Below are 25,171 nucleotides of genomic sequence, written 5' to 3' on the forward strand. Positions count from 1 at the left end.
TTTGACACGAAGGAAAGAAGAAAAGGGCCAGCACAACTTCACTGCACTCCCCTCCACCAACTCACTTCAACTAACAAGAGACTTGATACAAAGAAAACCAAACCAAATATAGAAGTTTGACCAGCCTGCTTCGGTGCCATGTCTAAAGCTGATATTTTGAACGTTGGCTAATTCCACTTAACCAGATCAGTCCAGTGGAGGTGTGCTGATTTGTATATACCAAATTGAAGAAACGTTGACCCTGTGAAAAGCAAAACCCATGAACGATAAGATCTAGACCGAATGTTATTCTGGGTAAACAGCATTGGTAAGCTTGGTTAAATTCAATTTATTTAAAATCAAGATATTTTCTTTCTTTGAGAGTTTTAAGAGCATGATATATGCAACCTGTCTAATTATTATGTTCATTCTGTCACAGGCGACGATTACTTTTTTACGATTTCCCAGTAAACATTTGAATCGCATCGTTCATGGTTTATGCTTTTCTTGGGTCAAAGTTTCTTCAATTAGGTGCAATTGGTGAAGATGAGATGTGTTGGTAGATGATATAAATTCACTTGACTCCAAATCATGATTCAATGATGACAACATGTGGTTTGAACTTCAGAGTTCACATTATGTTGAAACTTGTGGTATTTAACTACCTGAAATACAGTATTTATTTCTTTTTTATTAATAGAATTATTGCTAACTACATGATGTGGCAAGCAGTCGTTCAGTTGGCTCCTTATTTAAGTGAAGAGTACCGAAGGGCTTTTTACAACTTTCGTAGAGTGGTCATGGGAAGCACGGGTGAAACAGACATCTGGCAAAAATGCATCACAGAAATGAGTCACTATGAAAACGAGATTGGAGATCCTCTAGGCGTTATTTTTCTTGATGAGAAGTTCAACAGAAAAGATAAAGAATCGGTAAGTGGTTATATGAGAATTTGGTTGTTACTAGCAATTTGTACATCGATAAATCGATCGATAAACTAGGGTAGTTTAATTAATTTATAGCTTATTACATGCAAGAAAGTAGTCTGGTTCCGCATCAAATTTTTTATCATTTCGATTAAATCAATAAACGGAAGCCAGTGGAGTTTTTCATTTATTCTAAGGGCACTTGCTTCGCCTTTGCAAGATCAAGGACTGAGTTACATTGAAAAGAGCTCGTGAAGTAGTTTCGCACAATTCACTGCTGATGTGAGCACTTAAGTCAGTGAGACATATTGCATTAACAGCATTCAAGGTTAAACGGAATGTCTTACGTCACAGCAAATTGTGCCCAGGGCACAGAAAATTATCTTGAGACAGAAAAAAATAAGCCTTTGCTTACGGCAAAGTTGGATAATATCACGATCCTTTACAGTTTTGCTTACAAGAAAGACGTCAATATTTTGTGGTATTTCCGTCCCACTTCAGGCCTGTTACTGGTTCTATAAAAATTTTAAATCGACGTCACAGTCCCCTTTCAGACGAAGTGATGCTTTTGATGTTTTCTCTTTTATCGAGTTTGATTGCTTGGTCGATTGCTTCTTTATGCAATAGTCCAACGTATGTTCGTCGTTCGTATTTCGTCTGACGTCACTCTACTGCTATCGACTAGACTTGGACATTTCTTAGCTCAGATTCAGTGTGTGCTTCCCTCAAAATTTAACAACGCGGGAAGGCGGCAATCGCGAACGTCGCTAAACAAAAGTTTAATTAGCAGTACTTAATGTAGCTCTGCTCGTGCGTTGCAACGTTGCGTACAATGCAGCCTTTCGTTTTCAGATTTATCCGGATGATTGTGGACGGGCCTTAAACTAAGGGCCTGTCCATACCAAGCTACCACGGGCGAGAGAGCTTTTCATATGTTTCTTTATAAATAGCTGCGAACCGTTGGCTCGGGGGTAGGGTGGCCCTGGGTGGAGGGTCACTCGCTTTGAAGGTAGGGTAACCCTGGGGAGCGAGCCAACTTTTTCTCCATATAAACAGCTTGGTTATTTTTGCCTCGCTAATGAGGGACAAGTTGACACATACGGAGCATGCACAAATGCTAAAATCAGCAAAAACAAAATTGCAGATAAATTGAAATCGAAGTCGGCGGTAAATTAGTCCAAAAAATGGTCGTGGTCGACGATTCAGCGTTCCTGATTTTAGAAAAAGTAGCCATAATAGATGTTTCAAAACAGCTCTCGCCAGTCTTTTGAACCGAGAGGGCCAAGTTTTGGATCGGTAAACAGGGACAACTTTCTCATATAAACGCTGGGCAAAAGATGGCTCGTTGAAGAGGGGTAACCCTCCTACCAGGGACAACTCTCCTCCATATAAACAGACCCTAACTCGTGAGGTTGTTTTTAATCATGCTCAGAATGACCGTGCTTCTATTGCTATTTTCACAATGTACCGCCTGATACTAAACTAAGGTAGGGGCACCACAACTGCCTCTCGGTTTCTTGGGCAGACTTACATTTATTTATATATTCAATAGATTTTCTGTCTTTGGCATGAACATCACAGATGAACGATCATTGAGATTTCTTTACTGATGTTGCTACTTTTAGGTAATGGAAATGATCAGCGATTTGCGGGAAACGTTTATTGCCAACCTAGAGAACCTGGACTGGATGGACAGTAGAACAAAGAAATATGCAAAGGAAAAGGTAGCTGCTAGTAATATCTTTATATTTATATCTGTTTATCTTATTGGTAGAATTCTACAAGTGTATACAAATGCGACAATTCGATTGGCCGAGCTACTCGTATACTATCAGCTCTTATAGTTCACCACTAAATTTTCATCGATTCTTATTGGTTTAAATTGATCAATTAAGTCTCGCGATAGAGCATGTTCATCCGCGGAATTTCACATGTTCATTCGATTCTTATTGGTTTAAATTGATCAATTAAGTCTCGCGATAGAGCATGTTCATCCGCGGAGGGCACTATTTTAACAATAGAGTGTTTCTGTCGAGGAACTATCGGCTGATAGTTGCCCCGCGGAAATTTGATGTTCTTAAAACAAATATTAGCCCGAGAAGCGAACCTTCGAGGGCAAATATGCTAGTTTTAAGAACATCAAATTTCCAAGGGGCAACTATCAGACCGATAGTTCCGAGACAGAAACACTCTATTGTCTTTATTGTTCACCACTAAATTTTCTTCCGCGCGCACATACAAAAACGAGCATCGTGAGTTATTTTTACCTTCTCAGCATAAAAAACTCAATTGAAAGCCGAAATTTAACAAACGAAACAAAACCAGACAAGAAACCCGCTAAATGCAATGAATTTGGTTGGGTTTTTTTGTCTGCAGGCACGCTTGTTTACTAAAAAAAAAGTCACGGGCGGACACTATCAATCCGGGCATTTTTCTTCGGCGGGCACTATGGGCTGATAGTGCCCTCTGGCGGACGAACACTATCGCGTCACGTGATCAATTTAAACCAATCAGAATCGGAGAAAATTTAGTGGAGAACTATAAGGGCTGATAGTGCCCTCCGCAGATGAACACTATCGCGTCACGTGAACAATTTAAACCAATCAGAATCGGAGAAAATTTAGTGGTAAACTGTAACAGCGCATAGTGCCCGTCTGGGAAAAATACCTGGATAGATAGAACTCGTCCATGAAAAGTTTTTTGTAAAGAAGCGGGCCTACAGACAGAAAAACCCCATTGAATTTATTCAATATAGTGGGCCTCTTGTCTGGTCTTGTTTCGTTTGTGTTTTAGGCTTTCATTTAAGTCTTTTATCTCAATAAGCAAAAAGTAAAATCTCGGGGGGCCGAACACAAGCCCGGAACAAATGAAAATATATCATCTCCGCGATTAAACAACATGCGGAAACCGGCCACGACATACATCCAAGTTACGCCAACATTCTTGAAACAGGTGTAAGCAGCAAGAACAAAAGACTGTTTCTGGAATCCTTACATTCTTTCTTAGACACAAACACTGTAAATGAAAGGGCGCCCTTCCCAAGGGTTTACGCATGGCGGGTTGCTCCCCACGGGGGGGGGGGGGGGGGGGGGGCGGGCAACGAACAATAACGTCGACCAATCTTATTAAAATTCTGCGAACCTCGCAAAAACCACCATTCTCTGAAGAAGACCGCAGAAGGCGAGACTCGAGACTCTTTTAATATATTTTTAGTTCTGTTTCAAACGTTTTTATATCTTTTTTACTACTGCTTTTTATTCTATGATGTTTATTCTAGTTAAGCATTACCTTTCTACGTCAAGATATGTTAAGGTGGCCCGCGGGTATTTATGAGGCTGACAGTTCCCGTTTTTAAGCGCGTTTTAAAACAGGAAAACGTGAAGCAATTGCTTAGATTTTTGAGAATCTGAAAGAAAAATCCTTAAATTATATAAAATGATAAGTTTTATAGCGATCAAACGCGATTTGTTTAAGTTATGAGCGATTTTCAGAAGCCTTCGTTTTTAATAAAATACGATTATTTTTAAAATGCCACGGTGGTGAATTTTTTTGTAATTACCCCAAAACGCTGCCAAACAGTTGAAGTTTACTCACAACAACTTACAGGAAAATCCACTCCGTAGATTTCCTGAACGAGCGACATCTTTATTTTGCCTTTGAAAACTGTTGTGTTATGCGTTTGTCTTGACCGTCGCATAAATGTAATACTTATAATAACCCAGTACCAGCCAGTTTTGAGGCTGATGTCACCTCAATCTTGTGTGTAAAAGTTAAAAAGATCGTGTATATACATCAAACGTTAGCAGCCAGTAAAGATGGATGGTTTTCAGCCGAATTTTTGAAAATATCAAACAAATGACGTTATTTCAAATTGCGAAAAATTTGTCGATTTGTTTTGCATTTTTTTAAAGCTGCAGCTAGAACAGGATATCGCAAAGGTTTGTGCCGAGTTTCAGCTTATTCCTTTCATACGGTTTGAAGAATTTAGGTCGGAAAGTCAGGTACATTTGCTTTTCCAAGTTCTAATCGCTTTGAAAACCCCGCATTTTGAATGAAATTATACTGTTGTTTTGGAAGAGAGGTGTTACTTTCAAATTCCGCATGATTTTCTGTCACTTGGAAATAATACAGCCTAAAATAGTTTCTACTAAAATGACAACTATCGTTCCTACACATGACTTGGCTTCACACTAGAAGCTAGTAGTTCGTAGCACTGATCAGCGCACAATTCACTCGATTACAAAACGACAGAAGATTACGAGGTGAAGATGCTCTCAAATCGTGACACGCTGACGCCGCCGTGGCCCCGGGCCCAAGAGACGGGCGCCCTGAACAGAAGCGGTCACCAAGAAAAGTCAAGTAAGACGACCCCCACACCAGAGGCGGCTGAACTTTAGCTCTAGTGTGAAACCAAGTATGTATTCCCTGGTGGTAGAAGATCGTGCGGAATTTGGAAGTAACACCTCTCTTCGAACAACAACAGAATAATTTCTTTCGAAATGAGTGGTTTACAAAGCGATTAGAACTTGGAAAGCAAATGTACCTGACTACCCGACCTAAATTCTTCAAACTGTATGAAAGGAATACGCTGAAACTCGGCACAAACCTTTGCGATATCCTGTTCTAGCTGCAGCTTTAAAAAAAATGCAAAACAAATCGACAATTTTTTCGCAATTTGAAATAACGTCATTTGTTTGATATTTTCAAAAATTCGGCTGAAAACCATCCATCTTTACTGGCTGCTAACGTTTGATGTATATAGACGATCTTTTTAACTTTTACACACAAGATTGAGGTGACATCAGCCTCAAAACTGGCTGGTACTGGGTTATTATAAGTATTACATTTATGCGACGGTCAAGACAAACGCATAACACAACAGTTTTCAAAGGCAAAATAAAGATGTCGCTCGTTCAGGAAATCTACGGAGTGGATTTTCCTGTAAGTTGTTGTGAGTTAACTTCGACTGTTTGGCAGCGTTTTGGGGTAATTACAAAAAAATTCACCGTGGCATTTTAAAAATAATCGCATTTTATTAAAAACGAAGGCTTCTGAAAATCTCTCATATCTTAAACAAATCGCGTTTGATCGCTATAAAACTTATCATTTTATGTAATTTAAGCATTATTCTTTCAGATTTTAACAAATCTAAGCAATCGCTTCACGTTTTTCCGTTTTAAAACGCGCTTAAAAAAGGGAACTGTCAGCCTCATAAATACCCGCGGGCCACCTTAACCGTTGACACGTATACTACTGGATTTTGGAATGCTGTTCATGTAATTAGTGTATACCTCTAGTGCTCCTGATGAAGACCGTGATGGTCGAAACGTCAAGCACATATAGCAACAAAGCTATATCGCAGTCAGCCACTTGACACTCACATTGCCGTTTCCATATACCGGTACATGCATCTATATTATACACTCGTTTTCAAAAATGTTGACATTTTGAAAATACATATTTATATATATATAAACGTTTGTGTCGATGACATATGTTACATGAATTAAAAAAGGTAAATATATGTATCAACTTTTTTAAAAACGAGTGTACATAAAATAAATATATACATTTGAAAGACAATTTCCCATTGGTAATGAACTTTGCGTGATGCGTTTTATTACCAACAGGCTGCTGCAATTAGACAAAACATTGGATATCCTGAATATATGAAAGATCCAAACAGGCTGACGGACAGATTTAAGAATGTAAGTGCTTTAAAATTCATAAAGGGAACAAATAGCATGGTTTATATCAAAAATTAGAAGACGTAGTTTGTAAATAATGTCCATTTATCCTATGGCCGGTGCAGGGGGGGGGGGGGGGGGGAGAAACGAGGTCTGGGACCGAGTAGCGATGCTCTCACAACTTGCAACGCGCTCAATTCACGATGTAGTCAGCGGTGTTTGGACGATGATGCAACAGACAATCTTTTCCTGCGAAATGGAAGCTATGGCAATCACGACTACCATGCCGTGGAATCACTTATTATAAAGGGGTTCAATTTTCTTAACTAAAAATCTAAAAGCAGTGTGTTTATCCGAAAATTTTGTCATCCTCGTGAAGTTTTAAGAACGCAGAACTTTGTGATGCCGTGCTACTTTCTAGTGCTGAAATGCAAATGATTGTACCACGATTTCCAAATGGCCCACATGGGGATTGTAAATGAGGTAAAACAAAGAACGACCAAGTCAACAAACAACCTCGAAACAATAGAGCAAGAATAACAACTCCGACCGGCGCGGGAATATTCGATCGCCACGTTTTCATTTCCATTTCCGTGATGGTTTTATTTCATAACAAACACCACATATTGACACCAAGAACCTTTTCCGGAGCAATTTTCGTTTCTTTAAAGATAAAACTTAGAAACTTTTTTTTCACTGCCATAAAAAAATAATCGAACTCTCCCAATGGTCCCATGTTTTGCCAAGTTCACAAAGAAAGGAGCTGTTCATGCGCCTTAGAGACATCCGCTGACTACCGCTCCGATGATTGCTTTGCAAGTTGTGAGACCATCGCTCAGATTTCATATAAGAGAATGTATGGGAAGTTGCTCCCCCACCCCTGTTGCAAAGTTATCGTCGAAAGTGGCCACAAACCACTCGAAGTAATTAACCGCAAGCCCCTCGTGGCTGCACCCGAGCATTTACAGAGAATGCTAAGACACCTGTAGAAAGACGACCTTGAAATTAGTTTCAAGCCTGGTCAACACATGTACCTGGCAGACACGCCCTCCAGAGCACCACTTCCAGACACCAAGTCGCGTGATGAAGTCCTAACCAAAGTTGAAAAGATACAAATGGTTGACTTTCTGCCGCTCCGCAAAGCTAGTCTTGAAGAAATCCGCAAAGAAAGTCTTCGAGACAGTACCATGCAAACACTCCATAAAGTAATCCGAAGCGGCTGGCCTGAGACCAAAAGCGATCTTCCACTTGACGTCACGCCATACTTCAACGTTCGTAACGAGCTTTACGTACAAGATGGAATTGTCTTCAAAGGAGACTAAGGGCAGAAGTTCTATCCAGAATTCACAGATCGCACATAGGCGTTGAAGGTTGTTTAAGACGAGCAAGAGAAAATATCTACTGGCCAGGAATGAGCACAGTTGTAAAAAACTGTGTTAGCCAGTGTGAAAATTTCCGAACCTGTGAGATCTCCCAGCAGAAGGAAACACTCCGTCAAAGAAGATACCTGACAGGCCCTGGGCAAAAGTTGCTGTCGACCTGTTTGAGTTAAACAACAGCCACTATCTCGTAACCGTGGACTACTACAGCAACTACTGGGAAGTCGACAGAATGGAGTCCAGTACAACCACCAAAGCTGTTATCTACAACCTGAAGCAGCACTTTGCAAGACATGGAATTCTAAACACAGTGTTCTCCGAAAATGGCCCAAAGAATTCAGAAAAATTCAGTAGATTCTCACGCGATTGGGAATTCCATCATGTAACATCAAGTCCTGGACATGTGCAGTCCATCAGTATGGTCGAAAGTGCAGTCAAGACGGCAAAAAGGCTTATAAAGAAAGCTAACAAAGACAAAACTGACCTTCCTCAACCACCGAAACACGCCCCCGGAAGGAATGCAAAGCCGTCCGGCGCAGCAATTAATAAATCGTCGGACCAAGACTCTACTTCCAACAAGCGAGAAACTCCTGAAACCAAAACTTGCTGTGGGCGTCGAGGAAGAAAAGGCGAAAATCAAAGCCAAACAGGCATTCTATCACGACAGAAATGCCAGAGATTTACCACCACTGAGGAAAGGTGATACCGTTCATGTCAAGCCCAGTAAGAACCCGAAAGAACCTTGGCTAAAAGCTACCGTCCAAGACCAAGTCAATATAAGATCGTGCAAAGTTCTTACAGACGATGGTTCCACCATCAGACGTAATCGGAAACATCTAGAAATTACACCGCAGATGAACGAGCAGACATAACCGTCCTCGACTCTGCAACTTCCCAATCCTTCAACTTTAGAGTGTGTACAACAGGAAACAGACACCGGTGGCGATCTCCAGAAGTCAGATAACAAGACCAAATCGGCGCCCGACACCAACACGTGAAGAGAGCGCCAGCAGTTCATTAGAAGATTTTTCGCCGATCGACTCTAGACAATTCCGAAGCGGGCCGCCCATCGCTTCAGAAGTCGAGGAGATCTGCGAACCCAACGAAGAAGAACGCCCAGAAACAAGCTTTGCTGACTAAAGAAACCCGATTATCAATTCACAAATGAGTGTTCAACAGCAAGTAGCAACACGCGTTAATTACATAAAATCAAAACAAAATAAAAAGAGAACTCGTAGAGATTCTGTTTCTAGTGACGAAGTCGGATACACGGAAACGGACAGCGAGCGAGAATTTTCCGAGGATAAGGAAGATAACTACAAGCAAGAAGACGGTTCTGAATTCCGTGAAAACGGCCACTCCCGTTATCCAGAAGAAAGTAACCTAGAAGAAATTCAGAATCGAGATATATATAGCAGTAAATATGGATCCACATCTAATCCAAACCTTGACTGAAACCTTGCAAAAGATTGGACAGCAACAGCAGACAAAAATAGTCGTCCCAGAAACCATAAAGATTTAATTGTTCCGTGGCCAAGAAGGAGACGATGTTGTAGAATGGTTCGATGTCTTTGAAAATCGTTTGAAGCGAAGACGCATCGCACTCGAGAGCGTGGGTCCGCTTACAGAATTAGTACAACACTTGGCTGGACCTGCTAAAGATTTCTAGCGCAACCTAAAAGCAGAAGAGAAGACTACCTTTGAGCAGGTAAAACAAATCATGATAGAACATTATTCTAGCATGGACCTTGGGTATGGCCAGCGCGAATATCTATTGAACCGCCGTCAAGCACCCAACGAAACATTAGATCACTATCTGAATGACATTTGTTCCAAATTTATTAGACTCGACCTGACGAATAAAGAGAAGATGTCCTACTTCCTACAAGGACTGCGCCCTGAGATCCACCAACTAGTTTATATGAACAAACCGACCACATTTGCAGAAGTTGAGAAAGCCGCCCGATTTGCAGAGTCCATTTCACGGGTTCCTCAACCTACGACCTCCCGTCTGGTACTATGGCTAACCAACTGATCGCTTAATTATAAACCCAGAAGTCGGCCAAGAATGAAGGCGATATTTTGACTAGACTTGATGCCTTGATCAATGGATCAAAAATAAAGCCAGACGGAGAACAGCAGACACAATCACTCTTATCGAAGCTTGGCGAGCTGGTAAAAAGGGCCAAAATCACAGCTACAAGGCGCAGCAGCCTACTCTGCAGAGAACAAAGAGTCTCGTATACTTCTCAAAGAGCTAAAACAAATACAAGACAGCCTTTTAAGCATAAAGCAAGATCTCGATCAACAAGTCGTTGGGAATTCAGCGGATGTAAGCATATCCAGGGTTCCAACAAGCCGGCCAGCAGCAATCGCCGCTCTTAATGATACCTTCAGTGGAAATACCGGCAACACGAGCGGAATGAACAGCAATTAAAGGATATGATAGAGAAACTTACGCCAGGTCGTGAATTTTACTAGAATACCGGTCCTTGCCGCAACGGAACCATATGGTTATTCACGAGATGAAAACACGACTAGCATAGCCGCGTTTTCTGAAACCAACAAAAGTGAAACACCAGAGTTTATGGAGGAAATTCACCGTATGGAGAGAAGTTTCACCAGCAAGTTAGAGAATCTGAACCAACGAGTCAGACGAGTTGAAAACCGAATAAACAGCCTTGCCCACATTAGCCAAATCAACCACCCGGAGTTCGCAGGAAACAGAGAACGCCACAGACACTCTAAGCCGGTGTGTTATAAGTGTGGACGCGTTGGCCATATTCCGTATAACTGTGGCTATAATTACCAGCCAGAAGGTACCAGAATAAGGAAGGGAGACAAGACTACTGCGCAGATTATAATCAAGAAGAAAATCCGCAGCAGGAATTTCAGAGCTCAGCAAGTTTGCTCGCACTAGACGCTCAGTACGCCCGTCGCGTTCAAAACTACCATCACAGGACAGAAGGTCCAGGACCTGAAGCGCAAACGTCCCGTCGGCCACTACGCACTTGTAGCCTAACTTTTGAAGGAGAAGAAAACTCCTCAGATCATATGATAGCTGCCCTGCCTAAGCGAGGAAATACCATCAGCCAAGAAGCAGATGTGAATATTCAAAGTTCAAATCAGAAAGTGAAGCTGACAGTAAACAATCAGCGGCAAAGTCAAATTATGCCGAAGCAGGGACAGTCAAAAGAGAGAAACCGCCGAGAATCGAAGTCAACAGTTCAGCCAAGCAATGTTCTTTTGGCACGTAAATGTGATACCAACCTGAAGGCAAGTGACCTATCTACAGCAGGAAAAATAGCAGGCCAAGACGTCTAATTACTTGTGGACACTGGAGCATGTGTATCTGCAATTGATGAAAAGTTCCTTACGAAGATTTATGGTAAGTTCCCGCCTAAGCTAAGTGATGGTCTCTTATCATCTGTCCAGACATTCAGTGGGGACACCGTTCCGGTTCTGGGCAAGATAACCGTTCCTTTACAGTTGAATGGACATGAGTATTCCTGTGAGTTTCATGTTATGCAGAGCCTCGCCTATGATGCAATCCTTGGTCGTGATTCCTACAAAGGAACGGAGCCCTGATCAATCTGGTAGACAGTACTCTATCCTTCTCAGCAGCAGGACATCCCGAAAAACATTCCAGTACAACGACAATACCAGTTATGGGAACCTTTCTTGCCCAACAGAAGAAGTTGAAAGAAAAGACGACCGTAGCCACACAAGTTGTTTCTGCACCTTCCCAAACTGGCCCATCTAAGTCATTTCAGCAGTCACTCCTACTTTTGATGTTCGTTGTCCTGTACCTGCTAACAGCTTCATGCACGCCGCCAAGCCCGTTGTTCAGAAAGTGCTTTGTACTTGACACGTTCGCCATCTTGGATCGCGGAAGTTTTGGTGGCACTTTACAACATCACATCAGAAAACATCCTCCCAAACCGTCCTTGTATTGCTTTGCGTTCGTAACATTTGAAAACTTGCTTTGACACAGTTAATACTCCCTAATTTCCGACGCTGAAAAGTTTTGCTTACGTGACCTTTCCTGCTGTGGAAGCCATTCGGAAAGTCATTGAGGAAACCGTTTTGATGACAATGCTGCAAGTTCCGTGAATATCTACCTTTGATCGTAGATTAGTGAATCACCTGATTTATGTTTGTGCTTAAAGTACGACAAGGAAATTTAGCTGACGATTAGGCTTAATCGTGGGATAGTTTAATCGGGTTTTCGAACAATCGGACCCAGGATACAACCCGCCAGCAAAGAGCCCGCAGAAGAGTAATGAAGCCAGCATAAGCCAGCCTCAAGTCAAAGAATTATCAGTGCCACTTTGCTGTTACCGGTGCTGCTGCTGCACAACCTAAGGAGGCTTTTAATTGACTAAGCAAGATGGCGTAGTTAACGGAGTCTCATGTTAGTGCAGTAAGTTAACATCCGCGAAACTGGACGATCAATGCATCAGGAGAATGACCGGGACCTGCTGTTACGCAAATGATTTTAGGACATCTTGGAAAAGTACTTCGTATCATAATTGTGTAATTCAGCGAATACGTCAGACTCACAGTGTAAGCACGTGATCGTTACTTCAGTGCCAGTTGAGGTATCGTCGAGTTCTAGTCAACAGCTAGTTGTGTTATAACTAGGCCGTTTTAGCTTGTAGCCATGAACCATCAAATGAAGAACAGCTGAGTACCTCCGCAAGCACGGGTTTGCAGTCATTCTACCTTTGGCTAATCATCCCCAGACACCCGGGCCCAGACAGCTCCAGAGCTCGATCCAAAGCATGCAAATACTCTGTAATGTTTCTGTGAAGTGCAGATACCAGTAAATTTTGAAAATACCAGCCTCAAAAAAGAAAGAAATGAGTCCCTCTCGATATGTTAGACATCCTGGACTAATTTAACCCTACTTTAAAGAGTCCGGGGCCAGGTGGTTTGGTTTTACAAAAGAGGGGCCAGGGAGAGGGGTATGACTTAAACGAGATGAGAGATAAAAGAGATGTGCTGAACAGAAGAAAATCTTTAAAAACGAAGAAAAACATGTCTACGTTAAAACATGGGAATGGTAGGAGTTTTTATAGAAACTGGAAAAACCAAAGAGATAATTAATACAATTACAAATGTAAAGACCTAAAGTGCTACTACGATCAAATTTTCGATTTCCATATTTTTACATTTTCGTGTACAATAAGACTTTCTCACTCACCTTGCAAATTTTCAATCCATTGCGAACATCAGAAGTCGTTTTGTTTTAACGTTTATTTCCGATATTTTATGGCCGCCATTAAACAACCTTGTTCCAAGGCTTGGTTGCGAGTAGGGAGAAAATGACGTTAAAGGCTAAAATACCTCACGGGTTGAAATTATAATAACAATATGTATTGAAAATCACGCGAAAAGCAACAAAAACTTTGGGCTTGTTTTTCGTGCAATTTTCTATGCTGATTGTTTTTCTAATTTCAACCCGTGAGGTATTTTAGCCTTTGACGTCATTTTCCCCCTATTCGCAACCAAGCCTTGGAACAAGGTTGATTAATGGCGGCCGTAAATTCTCTGGAATAAATGTTATAATACAACGACTCCTGATGTTCGTAATGGATTGAAATTTGGCAAGGTGAGTAAGAAAGTCTAATTGTTCACGACAATGTAAAAATATAAAGATCACAAATTTGATCACAGTAGCACTTTAACGACTAAACACGAGTGTGTTTCTTTTTAGTTGAGATTAAGTATAACTTAAACGGTGGAAAACTTCATCTGGGGAAACAACTTTGCTGCACACTATTTGCAAATGGACTACGTTCACTGTATGTTCCTTGCTTGTTTGACACTAATAATTTTAATTGATAATTGTCTCTTTTCTTCAGCTCTTGATAACAAATGCTTCTTATTTTACTAATGTGATCAACATCCGAGCTTTCTCTGTGAACGCGATGTTAAGAGATCTACGAAATGCTGTAGACAAAGGAAGGTGAGGGATTTGTCTTTACATATCCTTGCACTGATGCAAACTTATATATTAGACTTCGGTAGAAGTTCTACAATTTTAATGCAAATGCCTGTATATAATTTGATTTGCAGAGCAACTCCCGTTCTATCAACCCTTACAATGTGACTATTTGTGACGTAGCACCCAGCTGACTACCTTTCCTTGCAGTTTTCGTCACTTACATTCAACATATCTTAACAGAATTTGGATAAATAACTGCAATTAGTCTCGAAAAGCTTTTTATGGGTTTAAACAAATGATTCATGCTATATATCACATTTAAACCAAGTTAATGTGGTAGGTAGCTAGTCAGGTGTCTAATTTTGCTCAAGGTCACAGTTTTGCCTCTCACTGGGTTCTCATCCTCCATTCCGATGTGTACTAGTCCCGAAAAAGGAAATACAGCTTATGTACTGCATGTACCCAGCTTAAAATGAAACATTTTCTTTTAATAAATAAGAGTAAAATGTCTAGCAAGGGAAAATTCAAAGAATAGAACAGACAGACAACAATACACTGCTGTGACACTAAAATGTCAATAAGGTGCGGAGTGGTGGTTTCAAAGCGATTTATTTTTGTTCGTGCACAAGAGCACACTCTATCCCTGACAAGGAAGTGTTATCTAAAAGCATTTGCGTAATTGCCAACTCCCTTTACATAAACAAAGGTTGTGCAGACAACAGCCAATTTATTGGTCGCCTCCTGAATCTTTAACAAAGAATTCCACATATAAGTCGTTCGTCGCAATACTTTTAACAAAAAGCTATATTTAGTGTTCTGAACATAATCAGAAACAAGAACATTATCCTAGTTTTCGGTTACACGCAAAGGCTGGCTAATAGAACTAATAGAACCTGTTTTGAAAGAAAGGTAACGAAATATAAAGGATAGCAGAGAAATATTTAGTTATTTATATTTGTTTCCTTTTTATTAACACGAAGGTGGATGATTCACCCACACACAGTCAATGCTTTCTATGATAGAGTTACGAACAAAATCAGTAAGTATTTGGTTATCAGTTCTTGTGTACTTACTACTGGCTAAAAACATTTTCTTCCATAATTCTAATTACATGTAAAAGAAACTAAAAGAAAAACCAAAACAATATGGGGTCTAGTCACTAGACCCCATTTTTCCAGCCGGGTGACCCGGCTGGAAAAAAATAACATGCATTGAAAGCTGAATAAAGAGAAATATAAAATGGGCAACAAAACGTGCATTGAAATAGTCGTGTTTAAACCTTGCCTACTTGCCTATTTTGGGGAGCCAATTTATATTGCTTTTCCCCCACATGAAAGTTATACAAAAGCGTGTGAAACATTCAGGGATGAATGGGTTAAAACATTTCGTTGAAAGTTTTGAGTTAGCCCTGAGAACTTAATATTTGAGTCAAAACTATTAAAAGCTGGATCCACCGCGCGCAAACGCTCAAGCTATGGAAAAGCTGATTGCAAATTAATCAAACTGAGGGGCCACGCTGAATTTGCGAGAAATCTCGAACATGATTATAGCAAATTGCGAAAGAAACGAAAGCAAATGAATGAGAAATTTGGACTTTTGAACCACAAAGTTCGCCATATTTCCAATACTTTTTCTGTTGATGTAATTCATTTTGAACGTAATGTTGAGAATTTTCGGCTTATTTTATATTTTTCTCCAGGCTTGTTGCCCGGATTCTAAGCATTCCCCCCCCCCCCTCGCCACCCCGCCTCGTACGCCTATGAGTAGTTTTAACATGAAATGGCGTCATCGGTTGTTTTTAGTTTTTTTAATATTATATTTTATTATATCTCTGAGATAGTACGCACGCTGTGATTGATCAATTTTACGGGCCGTATTCTGCAGCACGGCCCGCGAAATTTTACTGTGAGTTCTCCTGATGCCGTACGCCTTTGCAAGTTGAAATGTCTCGCGAAGAAGATTTTCAAAACTTCCTACAACGTTCGCAGTCAAAGGAAAAAAGCGAGAAACAAAGGCGAAGCGAAGAAGGTCTACCGACCTTTAATCTCAATTTTTTTGAAATGTTGGAAGGAGAAAACTTCCCTGATGTGGCGGACTTAGAGCAACCCGAGCAGGATTCGAGTCAAGAACTTGAAAGTTTCATCAGTGCCGAGAAATCTGCCAACACGGACAAGAAGACGAAAAGTGAATGGAAACGGTTCGAAAATTATTGTCAAGAGCAGACTGATGGAACATTTCATGTAGAAACCGTACCTGCTGACGTCCCCGATAAGCTCCTCGGAAAGTTTTTCAAAGACGTACGCAAACGCGATGGAGCTGAGTACGAGCCAAACAGCATTTCAAGCTTTCAACGAAGCATTCAACGCCGCCTTAAAGAGCTAAAGTTACCCTTCAACATCCTACAAGATAAAGAGTTTTCTCGATCAAGAGAAGTGTTGCCAGCCAAGAAAAAAACCCTTGTAAAGCAAGGACGAGGAAATAAGCCAAATGCATGTCGCGAGTTAACGACTGAAGAGGAAGAAAAATTATTCGAAAGCGGCGAATTCGGTTACCACGATCCTGGCTGTTGCACTACAGCGTACGCTTTGGTGGTTCCTTTCTATACATTTTGGATTTCGAGCCAAAGATGAGAGCAGAAAGCTTTGCTGGGGCGATCTGGAACTACAAATTGATCCAGAAACGGGCAGAGAAATGTTGGTGTGGAAGGCCGAAAGAGGTAGCAAGACGCGTCAAGGTTTGGAAGGCGCTCACCAGCGACAGTTCAACCCGAAGGTGTTTGCTACGGGAACAGATAGATGTCCGATCAAGTACTGCAAGATATTCGAGAGCCATCGTCCTAAAGAAGGCAAAAGTCCAGATTCTCCGTTCTTTTTGGCTGTAAACCATAAAGGTTGGAGTGGGAATGCAACCTGGTATAAGATGTGTCCGCTTGAAAAAAAAAAAACAGATCGGAAAGTTCCTACCGGACGCGGCTAAAAGTGCTGGTCTTGAAGCCCGTGGAAAGAAAGTGGCAAATCACTCGGTCAGAAAGACAAGCATCTCTCGTCTGCTCGATGCTGGTACTCCAGAAAACTTCGTTACGCAGCTGAGCGGCCACAAAAACTTGCAGTGTTTGAGCGCGTATAAATCAGCTTCTCTATCACAACAGCGGAAAATGTCCGATGCCCTGCGACAAGATCTTCAACATGCTACGCTTCCACCAGTTGTTCCTGGGGATGGAAAAAGCTCCACGACTTTGTATTCCAACCAGACTACAATGTCAGCCAGCCAAAGCAGTTTCAGTATTTAAGCCAGAATGCCGTCGCTCTTTGCTTCGGCAAACATTGTATCTATTTCCAATTGTGTTTCAAATATTCAGCAACCCCGGGAGCAACCCGTGCCAAGTCATTTTTATGAATCAGCTGCACCTAGCACCACTAGGGAAGACACAACTTAGCATTACGTGGACGGCGATATCTGAGGCTTTTTTCAAGTAGTTCCTTCAAACTTTATACGTGTTTTCTCGTTTAGTATTTTCTAGAAACACTGCCATAAGTTTTCGAAAGTTTGATAAGCTAAAACATAACCCGAACCCATGGCCTCCCAGAATACCGGTTGGGCGCTCTAACCAACTGAGCTACGAGAGACTCGTTGTGAGCTGGGCCATTTTACTAGGTTGATATGTGACACGCGTCCTGCATACTGCTAGGATCAGCAATGTCGAATTCATCAAGTTTTGTAATTCATCAAGTTTTGTAGTAAATAATAAACATGTTGTCAATCGCGGCACTTTCGTTGCCAAGCAAAGAACTTTAGAAGTTATTCCAAAGGAAACTTGCACTGTATCTAGTTTTCATCCTGTCACTTAAATTACTGTAAAACTAATTGCAGAAATAAAATAGTGAAGGTTGGATTCAAATTATGTTTATACGCTTATCAATCGAGCTATTAAACGGACGAATTGTTTACGAAAACCAATGAAATTCACTCGTCCTTTCGCCTTTGACGTACGTCAGTCAAACGAAGCCGCTTCCCGCACGCTTGACTTGAAATGTTTTCTTTTCTCCAGAGTAAGAGATATAATAAATATCTTATTAACCTCGTTTTCTCGGTCCGTACTGTAAAATACGGATCCTCGTTTCGCGCGCGGGTCATAAATCGACGGGAAAAAACTCGGTCCGTATTTTACAGTACGGACCTCGAACTCGATTAATAAGAGGTATGTAAATAGTCTCAGAAAGCGAGCATTTATTGCTACTATTCTTGTGAATTAACCTTGAAAGGCAATGAGCCGTTTGTACTCCATCACTAAAAAAGTGACTTTTTTCTCAGTATTTCAATTGCAAGTGGTCGGTTTTCAAGTTAATTTCGTACTGTAAGGAATGCAAACTTTAACTTCTATTTATCGACGTGAATCTTTTATTACTCACATTTACGTCTTGCAATATACCTCTCAACATTGGCCAGTTTATTATCCACAGTTAACAGATAATTTCTGTTGACTATTTTTAATTAATGAATTAGAGACTTTCTTAATTGAGGTCGGGTCCGTACGATGATTTGATAAACCTTGGCAGTATTTATTTTAAATTAATGTTTTTCCTTTTACATATTTTGTTTTCCTAAGTTTTCCCTGCTGGAATACTGCAAATACCATTTTATAACAGAAAGTTTCCACGGTAAGTTTTAACTGCCAACTAACATAAGTATTACAACTTCAAGTGCAAGTGCAATGTGACATGTTTTGTATGTTTTATCTATTTAAAGTTGTTTAGTTGCTGTAAAGTTACTAAAAATACTGAAACCGGTATTGCAATCAGTAGAAGAGATTTTTTTCTAATGGAATTTAGTCAAGAACAAAGAGATCGGCTTAAAAAACCTTTTTATAAACGCTGTTAAGTTGTTAAGGCACAAATTTAAAAAGAGTATTCTCTAAACCCAATTCATTTATTACGAAGCTTGTTAAACAGTTAAACTGATGAAGTTTGATGTTAGCTCGTTAGAGATCTTTCCCGCATGTCAACATTCCAAATTGATCAGTCTAGCTCAGATGTAATTAGTTCTCCACACACTACGGGAAGCACTGAAAGCATTTGTAATAAACGTCACACAGGCAGGTGTAGACAGTTCCAGCGAAAGTTGTTTTAAAAACCGTTTTAATGCGTAGCCGAGAAACATACAAACCCGGGATAAAATTAAAAAAAAAAAAACATGGAAGTCGATCTGTTGTCCTAACCACGTGCTTTTCGATCTGATTCGTACCCAGTGTCCTACTACACATTTAAAACGTCCACCTAAATCACGGGAATTCGTCTCCTCTTTAAACGGTATCTGCCACTTGCCTTGCGCAACAAGGGCTTCAAAAGGGGCCTTAAAACATAACTCTTTGAACATTTTGAGGACAGCTACTCATTGTTTTTGTGTATATCTCATAGAATTCGCAGAAACCTGGCTGCCAGGTTTTCGCTTTAACTCGGGCGCAGCAGTTCAAGCCTAGCCAGCAACCTTAACTTGAGGGGGCTTGACGTCAACCATGGTATGGGGACCTTGCCCAGACGTTGGGCTATCTGCTGGTGTCCAGCTGGCGGCTAGCCGTCAAAAGCTGGGGGGAGGGGAGGGTGTCACTTTTGACCGCTGGGCCTAGCTTGGTTCAGGCCCCTTTGAGAAATTTTTTGTGAACTTGGAATGCACCTGTGTAGTCTGTGAATATTTTGAATGACACCGGTGCAGGCTTCCCTGTGTAGAAGGGACCCGGCCGGTGTTGCAGCTGCCAGCTGGGCTCCTGGGGTGACAACCTTCTAGCCGGGGGGGGAGGGCTGGGGACTTTTACTAGCCCCCGGGCTGTTTTGGGCCTTGGGCGCCAGGTTCTTGGAAAATCGAACAGAATATTGGGGGCCCAAAAGCTACCGACTGGTTCCCCCCATCTCCTGGGTTACACTTTGGCTGCATGTCTGGGCCCCCGGCTAGTGAATTTGGCTTCCCGGAGCCTTTCTGGTACTGATAATTATTGTGACATAGTTTTGTGAGATATTAATTGTAGATAGTTTTTCAACCTGGTTCTTTCCGTATATAGATTTTGTTATTGACTTTTAGAGTTTAGTTGTTATGGAATAATATTTTCATTGCTACATCCAGTGTGGAAAAGTTATGGAAATGCAAATAAAACAAGCTGAGGTAATAAATCAAATTTAGAAGTGGTTAAGCTTAAACATTTTGAGCAGAAATTTAAAAGTGTGTCTTTGCATACTGACTGAGCTGTAAGATCTTATAAGTAGGTCATTAATCTGAAAATTAAACGTCTTCAGTGAGGGCGTTTTAAGAAAACTTTGTTGTTTGTGTCTTTTAAACAGAGCAATTAGCTATGGTGGAATTGGTATTGTGGTTGCTCATGAAATAACTCATGGATTTGATAGTAATGGTAAGTCTCGTTTGGATCTTGTTTGAACTATCTGCCCCTCTGTTGGTGATTCTGTAATCGTGGTTAGTTGTAGCAATAAAGATAACAGCAGCCATCTCCTAATTGTTTGCGCTGATTCTGGACGTCCCTTAGACTTGATGCGTTTCGTCGTTTCGGCGTTATATAACATGGTCGAGGCAAATGATAAAACAAATTCAAAACCCTCTTTACAGTCACCTTGTTCATCCAGAAAACATCAATACCATTAACTTTTACCTTCTGATGTTGACCGCATTTCAAAATTCTTATTAAGACAAAACCCAGAGACAAATCAACGAGGAGTGCCAGATATTTTTTAGACGAAGGGTGCTTAATATTTTCAAAATACAGTTTGGATGTTTGGCGCATTAAAGTAGTCAGAGTTTCAACCTAACAGAAATATTAGCCCTTGCCAATTGATTTCTTCCATGTGGGATCAACCGCGCCCGAAAAATGTTAGCATGGGACGGCAACCAAGTGAAATAATCAAACGTAAGAGTTCTTTTGTCAGTTCGTAGAAACCGCTATGATAGGGCTATCGCACCATATAGCCCACAATCTCCTAACGGAGTTCCCAGAAAACTTACTGTACCATTTGCTTTCCAACCAAAATTACCGGGAGGTTTCAATGGCTAAATGTAACCACCCCTGGGTCAGTAAATAACTTGCGATGACAAGCAAGAAGCGACAGACTGATCTTTACGGCAAGGACTCATTAAACAAAGTGGCCTATTCAGCTGCCAGTTCAACTCCGGTCTCTGTAACATGAAGTGACTAGGAGTAAAGTGGAGCACAAAACAGTTTTAAAACACTTTGATACAAAAACGTTCAAAAAAAAGTAAAATAGTTCATAAAATATTAGGATGTATTTTGTATTTTTAAAGCACATCTCTATAACAGATCTGGTAAATTCAGCCTGGTGAGGCTTTTTTCTCCTGATATTGAAATTCGTAATTTACAAAATTTTTACCTACATTAAAAGTTTGTTTTTCTAGGACGAAAATACAACAAAGATGGTGATCTTTTTAACTGGTGGTCGAACTCATCTAACGAAGCCTTTGAAAAAAGGTCTCAGTGTTTTATAAACCAATATTCAAGGTTTGAAGCTTATGGGAAAAAGGTGGGTCAGTGTATAAACATATATAAGTTTAATCTAAATGGTACGTAACTAAATATTTTCTGAAGCAAACTCAACTCTTGTGAAAGCGATAGGAAACAATGTATGACAATTATTTTTGCAAAGAAATTTCAATTTAGTTTAAAAACTAAAATAAAACCTTAACGGTAAGACTTTGTCACTGAGTCAGACGTGACTTAACTTTTATTCTGGTCTCAATTTGTGTTTTTAAAGATACATTCAAGAAAATGATTCGACCCTTTTCAATGTAACCAGGGTTGTAATACAGTGGTGTTTTAATGCAGAATTATATCCTTATTATTTTGTTTGTTTGTTTGTTTGTTATGGGAGCAGTAGGAACTCTTCTTAAAGAACATATTAATCGATTTATGGTTTGACTTTCTTTTTAATTTTATATACATGCTATTGCATTGCTTCTTATACCTAATCGTACCTTTTTGGTACGCTTCAGCGGCATATCAGGCGAATTTGGTCGAGCCATGGTTCGTATTTTGGCGAGACGCAGTCGAGCCAAAATACCCATGGCGAGACCAAACGAGCCTGATATGCTTCCGAAGCGTACCAAAAAAGTACGATTAGGTATTTACCGTACCCAAATTCAGCCAAAAATCCGGTTATATTTATCGCTCTGTTGAAGCCATGCTTGCAAGGTATGTACTTGTGTTGATTGACCTTGGTCTTCAAATCTTTTACCAAGTTCCTCTTCTGCCTTTTTCCCACACGTTTGTTAGGAGTTTCATTTTCTAAATTTTCAAAATCAAAATTAAGCGAAGAATTGGAAATTCTGACTCAATTTTTTCAGTCTGAATGTCTCAGTACTCGTCGGCAAACATCGCGCAGTTGGCGAGCGCGCTCAAGTTTAGTTTTCTTTTTACGACCGCTAAACACCGCTAAATTTAAATTACGAAGTTCTGTTTTATTGGTAAATCCTCTTTTCAATTGATCGTACAGTAACACTACTTTACTTCAAAGTGACCGTGATATGGTGGCATATCAGGTCAGTGACTTGATATCGTAGGATATCAGGACAATAGATCACGCTTCTGATTGGCTACTTGCGAATTTGGGTACGGTAATTGACATTATCTTATTATACATTAGAATTACTTTGAAACATGTGATTGGTCGAGAGCATTCAGTCAATATGTGAACTTGACATGATAACCCAATATCTGCAGCAGATATTGGGTTATCATGTCGAGTTCAAAGTCCGCCTAGTTTCCAAGCCCCTCGTCCGTGTAGTGCTCTCAAATTTTTGACAATATGGCTGAGCGATTCGCCTCCGTTTCCGAAGAGGAATGGAAAGTTTTGATCGAGAATAAAGCTCCTAAAAACACCAAGAGAACAACAAACACAAGTGTTTGTTTTCGGTTTTCGCCAATATTAAGCAAATATTGGATGAGGTTTCGCATGATATCTTGAATTATCAAAACCTCGTGTCTGTTTTATCTGCCGAGCCTTCGGCTTCGGCAATAAAATTTGATAATTCACAATATCATGCTCAACCTCATCCAATATTTGCTTAATATTGGCTCGACGGATGATCCGTCTAGACGAACTTGCATTTTAATTAGGCGAGCATTTTTTAGTTCGTCTAATAATTTGTCTGTGTTAAATACGGCCAGCAAACAGACAGATCATCCGTCCAGACGAACTATCTGCGTGATTTCAGCAATTAAGTGATTTCGTCGTTTACAGTGAAAAAAGTTGCTTATGAGGTCACCAGAAACTAAAGATATTGCAAAATGTAACAATTCTTCTGTCATTTAAACAAAATGCTACACTCTTTACACATTATCGTGTATAGGAAAAGACTATGGAAAGGTTACAGGTGTCCCTTGCTAATGTACATCCATGCCACAACACAGTATTACAGTTTCGGAAATATGTCTCATGTGGTTTTAAAATGATTACCATCCTCGGAGACCCAGGGGCAGTTAGTGGGGGCGACGTGCAGCTAATCCGGACAACGGGATTTTCGGGCGAAAGTTTACAACATAGAGCGTAACAGCCCTGGGCACTTTGTCTTACCGAACCAGTTCCAGAAGTGTTTGAACTCCTTCCTCCTGATTGGCCACAATCAGCGACGAGGACCGGCCAGGAGACTCTGATGTCTTCTTACACGAAGTTGTTTTCCTCATAGATTCGTCGTGGATGCTCTGCCCATCAATCGGATGCTATTACATGGAGAGTCTCAGAAAAAAATAAGCCTTAGACGACTTCCAGTTCTACACTGTTAGTTGCGCGCTTTTTAATAGTTATTCGAGTAAACAACAATTCTTATTATTTTTCTCGGTCGTTGCCCGACTTCTGGAACTTGCCACGGTTTGGGTACTTCACTGCACGGGCCACGCGTTAGCGAAGATATCGCTGTCGTCACCTATTGTTATTTTGTTGCCAGCTTGACAGTTAAAACAAAGGGTTTTTGTTTTTAAAATATGTTGGATATTTAAATAACAAAAACAAAACTTATAAACAAGAGGTGCTCGCGTATAGCTTTAAAAACTTTTGGTTTCCTTGCGCTATGCTACATTAAACATATTCCCAGGCCTCGTTGTTTTGTTTTTGTTTTGCTTTTTTATCTGAGACCCACGTAGTATCATCCGATGGACGGGCTTAACAACAACGACAAGTCTATGAGGAAAACAACTTCGTGTAAGAAGACGTCAGAGTCGCTCTTCTGGTCAACCTCGCTGATTGGCCACAAAAATATTTTTGTGGCCAATCAAGAGGAAGGAGTTCAAACGCTTCTGGAACTGGTTCGGTAAGACAAAGTGCCCAGGGGCTGTTACGCTCTATACTGTAAACGTTCGCCCGAAAATCCCGTTGTCCCGATAGGCTGCCCGTCGCCCTCACTAACTGCCCCTGGGTCTCCGAGGATGAATGATTACAAGAACCTGTGTAATGTAGAGTGAGTTATCAGGCCCGGAAAAAAAAATAAGTTTGATTTCGCAATGCGTAAGCTTGCTTGCTATAGGTTTTATTCTGACGTGCAAATATCGTCATCTTTAAGTTTGGTTATTATATCGCCAGCACCCATTTATACACCTAGGTGGAGAGAGCCACTATGAGAGTATAGTGCCTTGCCCAATAACACAACACAATGACCCCGGCCAGGCCTCAAATCCGGACCACTCGATCCGGAGTCCGGCGCACTAACCATTAGGCCACCGCGCCTCCCACAAAAAATAAAAGGACTAAAAAGACAGACGCATAAAAGTTTCTTCTGTGTGAACGTGAACCCATGAATTTTATATGGTTTTCTCTTTGAAAACTACTTGATTTGTGGTATGATTCTTGCCTTATCAGGAATGCAGCGCTGAATCAGTGCTGAAAAGTTTGCTAAAACCTTCTCTGATTGCGTCAGCTTTTCAAATTTCATCCGTCTTTACAGACTATAATCTTATTGACAATAACAATTGGCCAATCACACGCGAGAATTTGTTCAGTTATGGTAAAATATTTCTGTGACACTAAAGTGACAATACCTTTCACATGGATTCTCTTGTCATGTGTAATCATGAGTTCCCAATGATTTTTACTCTGTGCAGCTTAACGGTATCCAAACCCTTGGAGAAAATATCGCGGACAACGGTGCTATTAAGCAAGCCTTCATGGTAAGTTGTTGAAGTCCTTCTAGATTGTATCAGGGAACCGGTAACATTGTAACAGATTGTCATGCTGTCTCTTCAACCGC

General features: G+C 40.7%; 1 protein-coding gene across 5 annotated transcripts in view; it reads left to right on the plus strand.

Annotated features, from left to right (window-relative positions):
* Window positions 1-25,171, plus strand: part of LOC144658788 (neprilysin-1-like) — an 86,998-nt gene that overhangs the window by 44,914 nt on the left and 16,913 nt on the right. For all 5 annotated transcript variants that reach the window (XM_078519268.1, XM_078519265.1, XM_078519267.1 and 2 more), the window contains 9 exons: window positions 680-911; window positions 2,531-2,629; window positions 6,536-6,613; window positions 13,839-13,942; window positions 14,902-14,960; window positions 18,528-18,579; window positions 20,251-20,318; window positions 21,332-21,456; window positions 25,026-25,091. In XM_078519268.1, coding sequence (XP_078375394.1) covers window positions 680-911; window positions 2,531-2,629; window positions 6,536-6,613; window positions 13,839-13,942; window positions 14,902-14,960; window positions 18,528-18,579; window positions 20,251-20,318; window positions 21,332-21,456; window positions 25,026-25,091 — 883 coding nt within the window. The remainder of the gene's footprint in view (window positions 1-679; window positions 912-2,530; window positions 2,630-6,535; window positions 6,614-13,838; window positions 13,943-14,901; window positions 14,961-18,527; window positions 18,580-20,250; window positions 20,319-21,331; window positions 21,457-25,025; window positions 25,092-25,171) is intronic.

This window comes from Oculina patagonica, chromosome 6, assembly GCF_052425735.1.
Source record: "Oculina patagonica isolate OP01 chromosome 6, crgOcupat, whole genome shotgun sequence".
Lineage (NCBI taxonomy): Eukaryota > Metazoa > Cnidaria > Anthozoa > Scleractinia > Oculinidae > Oculina > Oculina patagonica.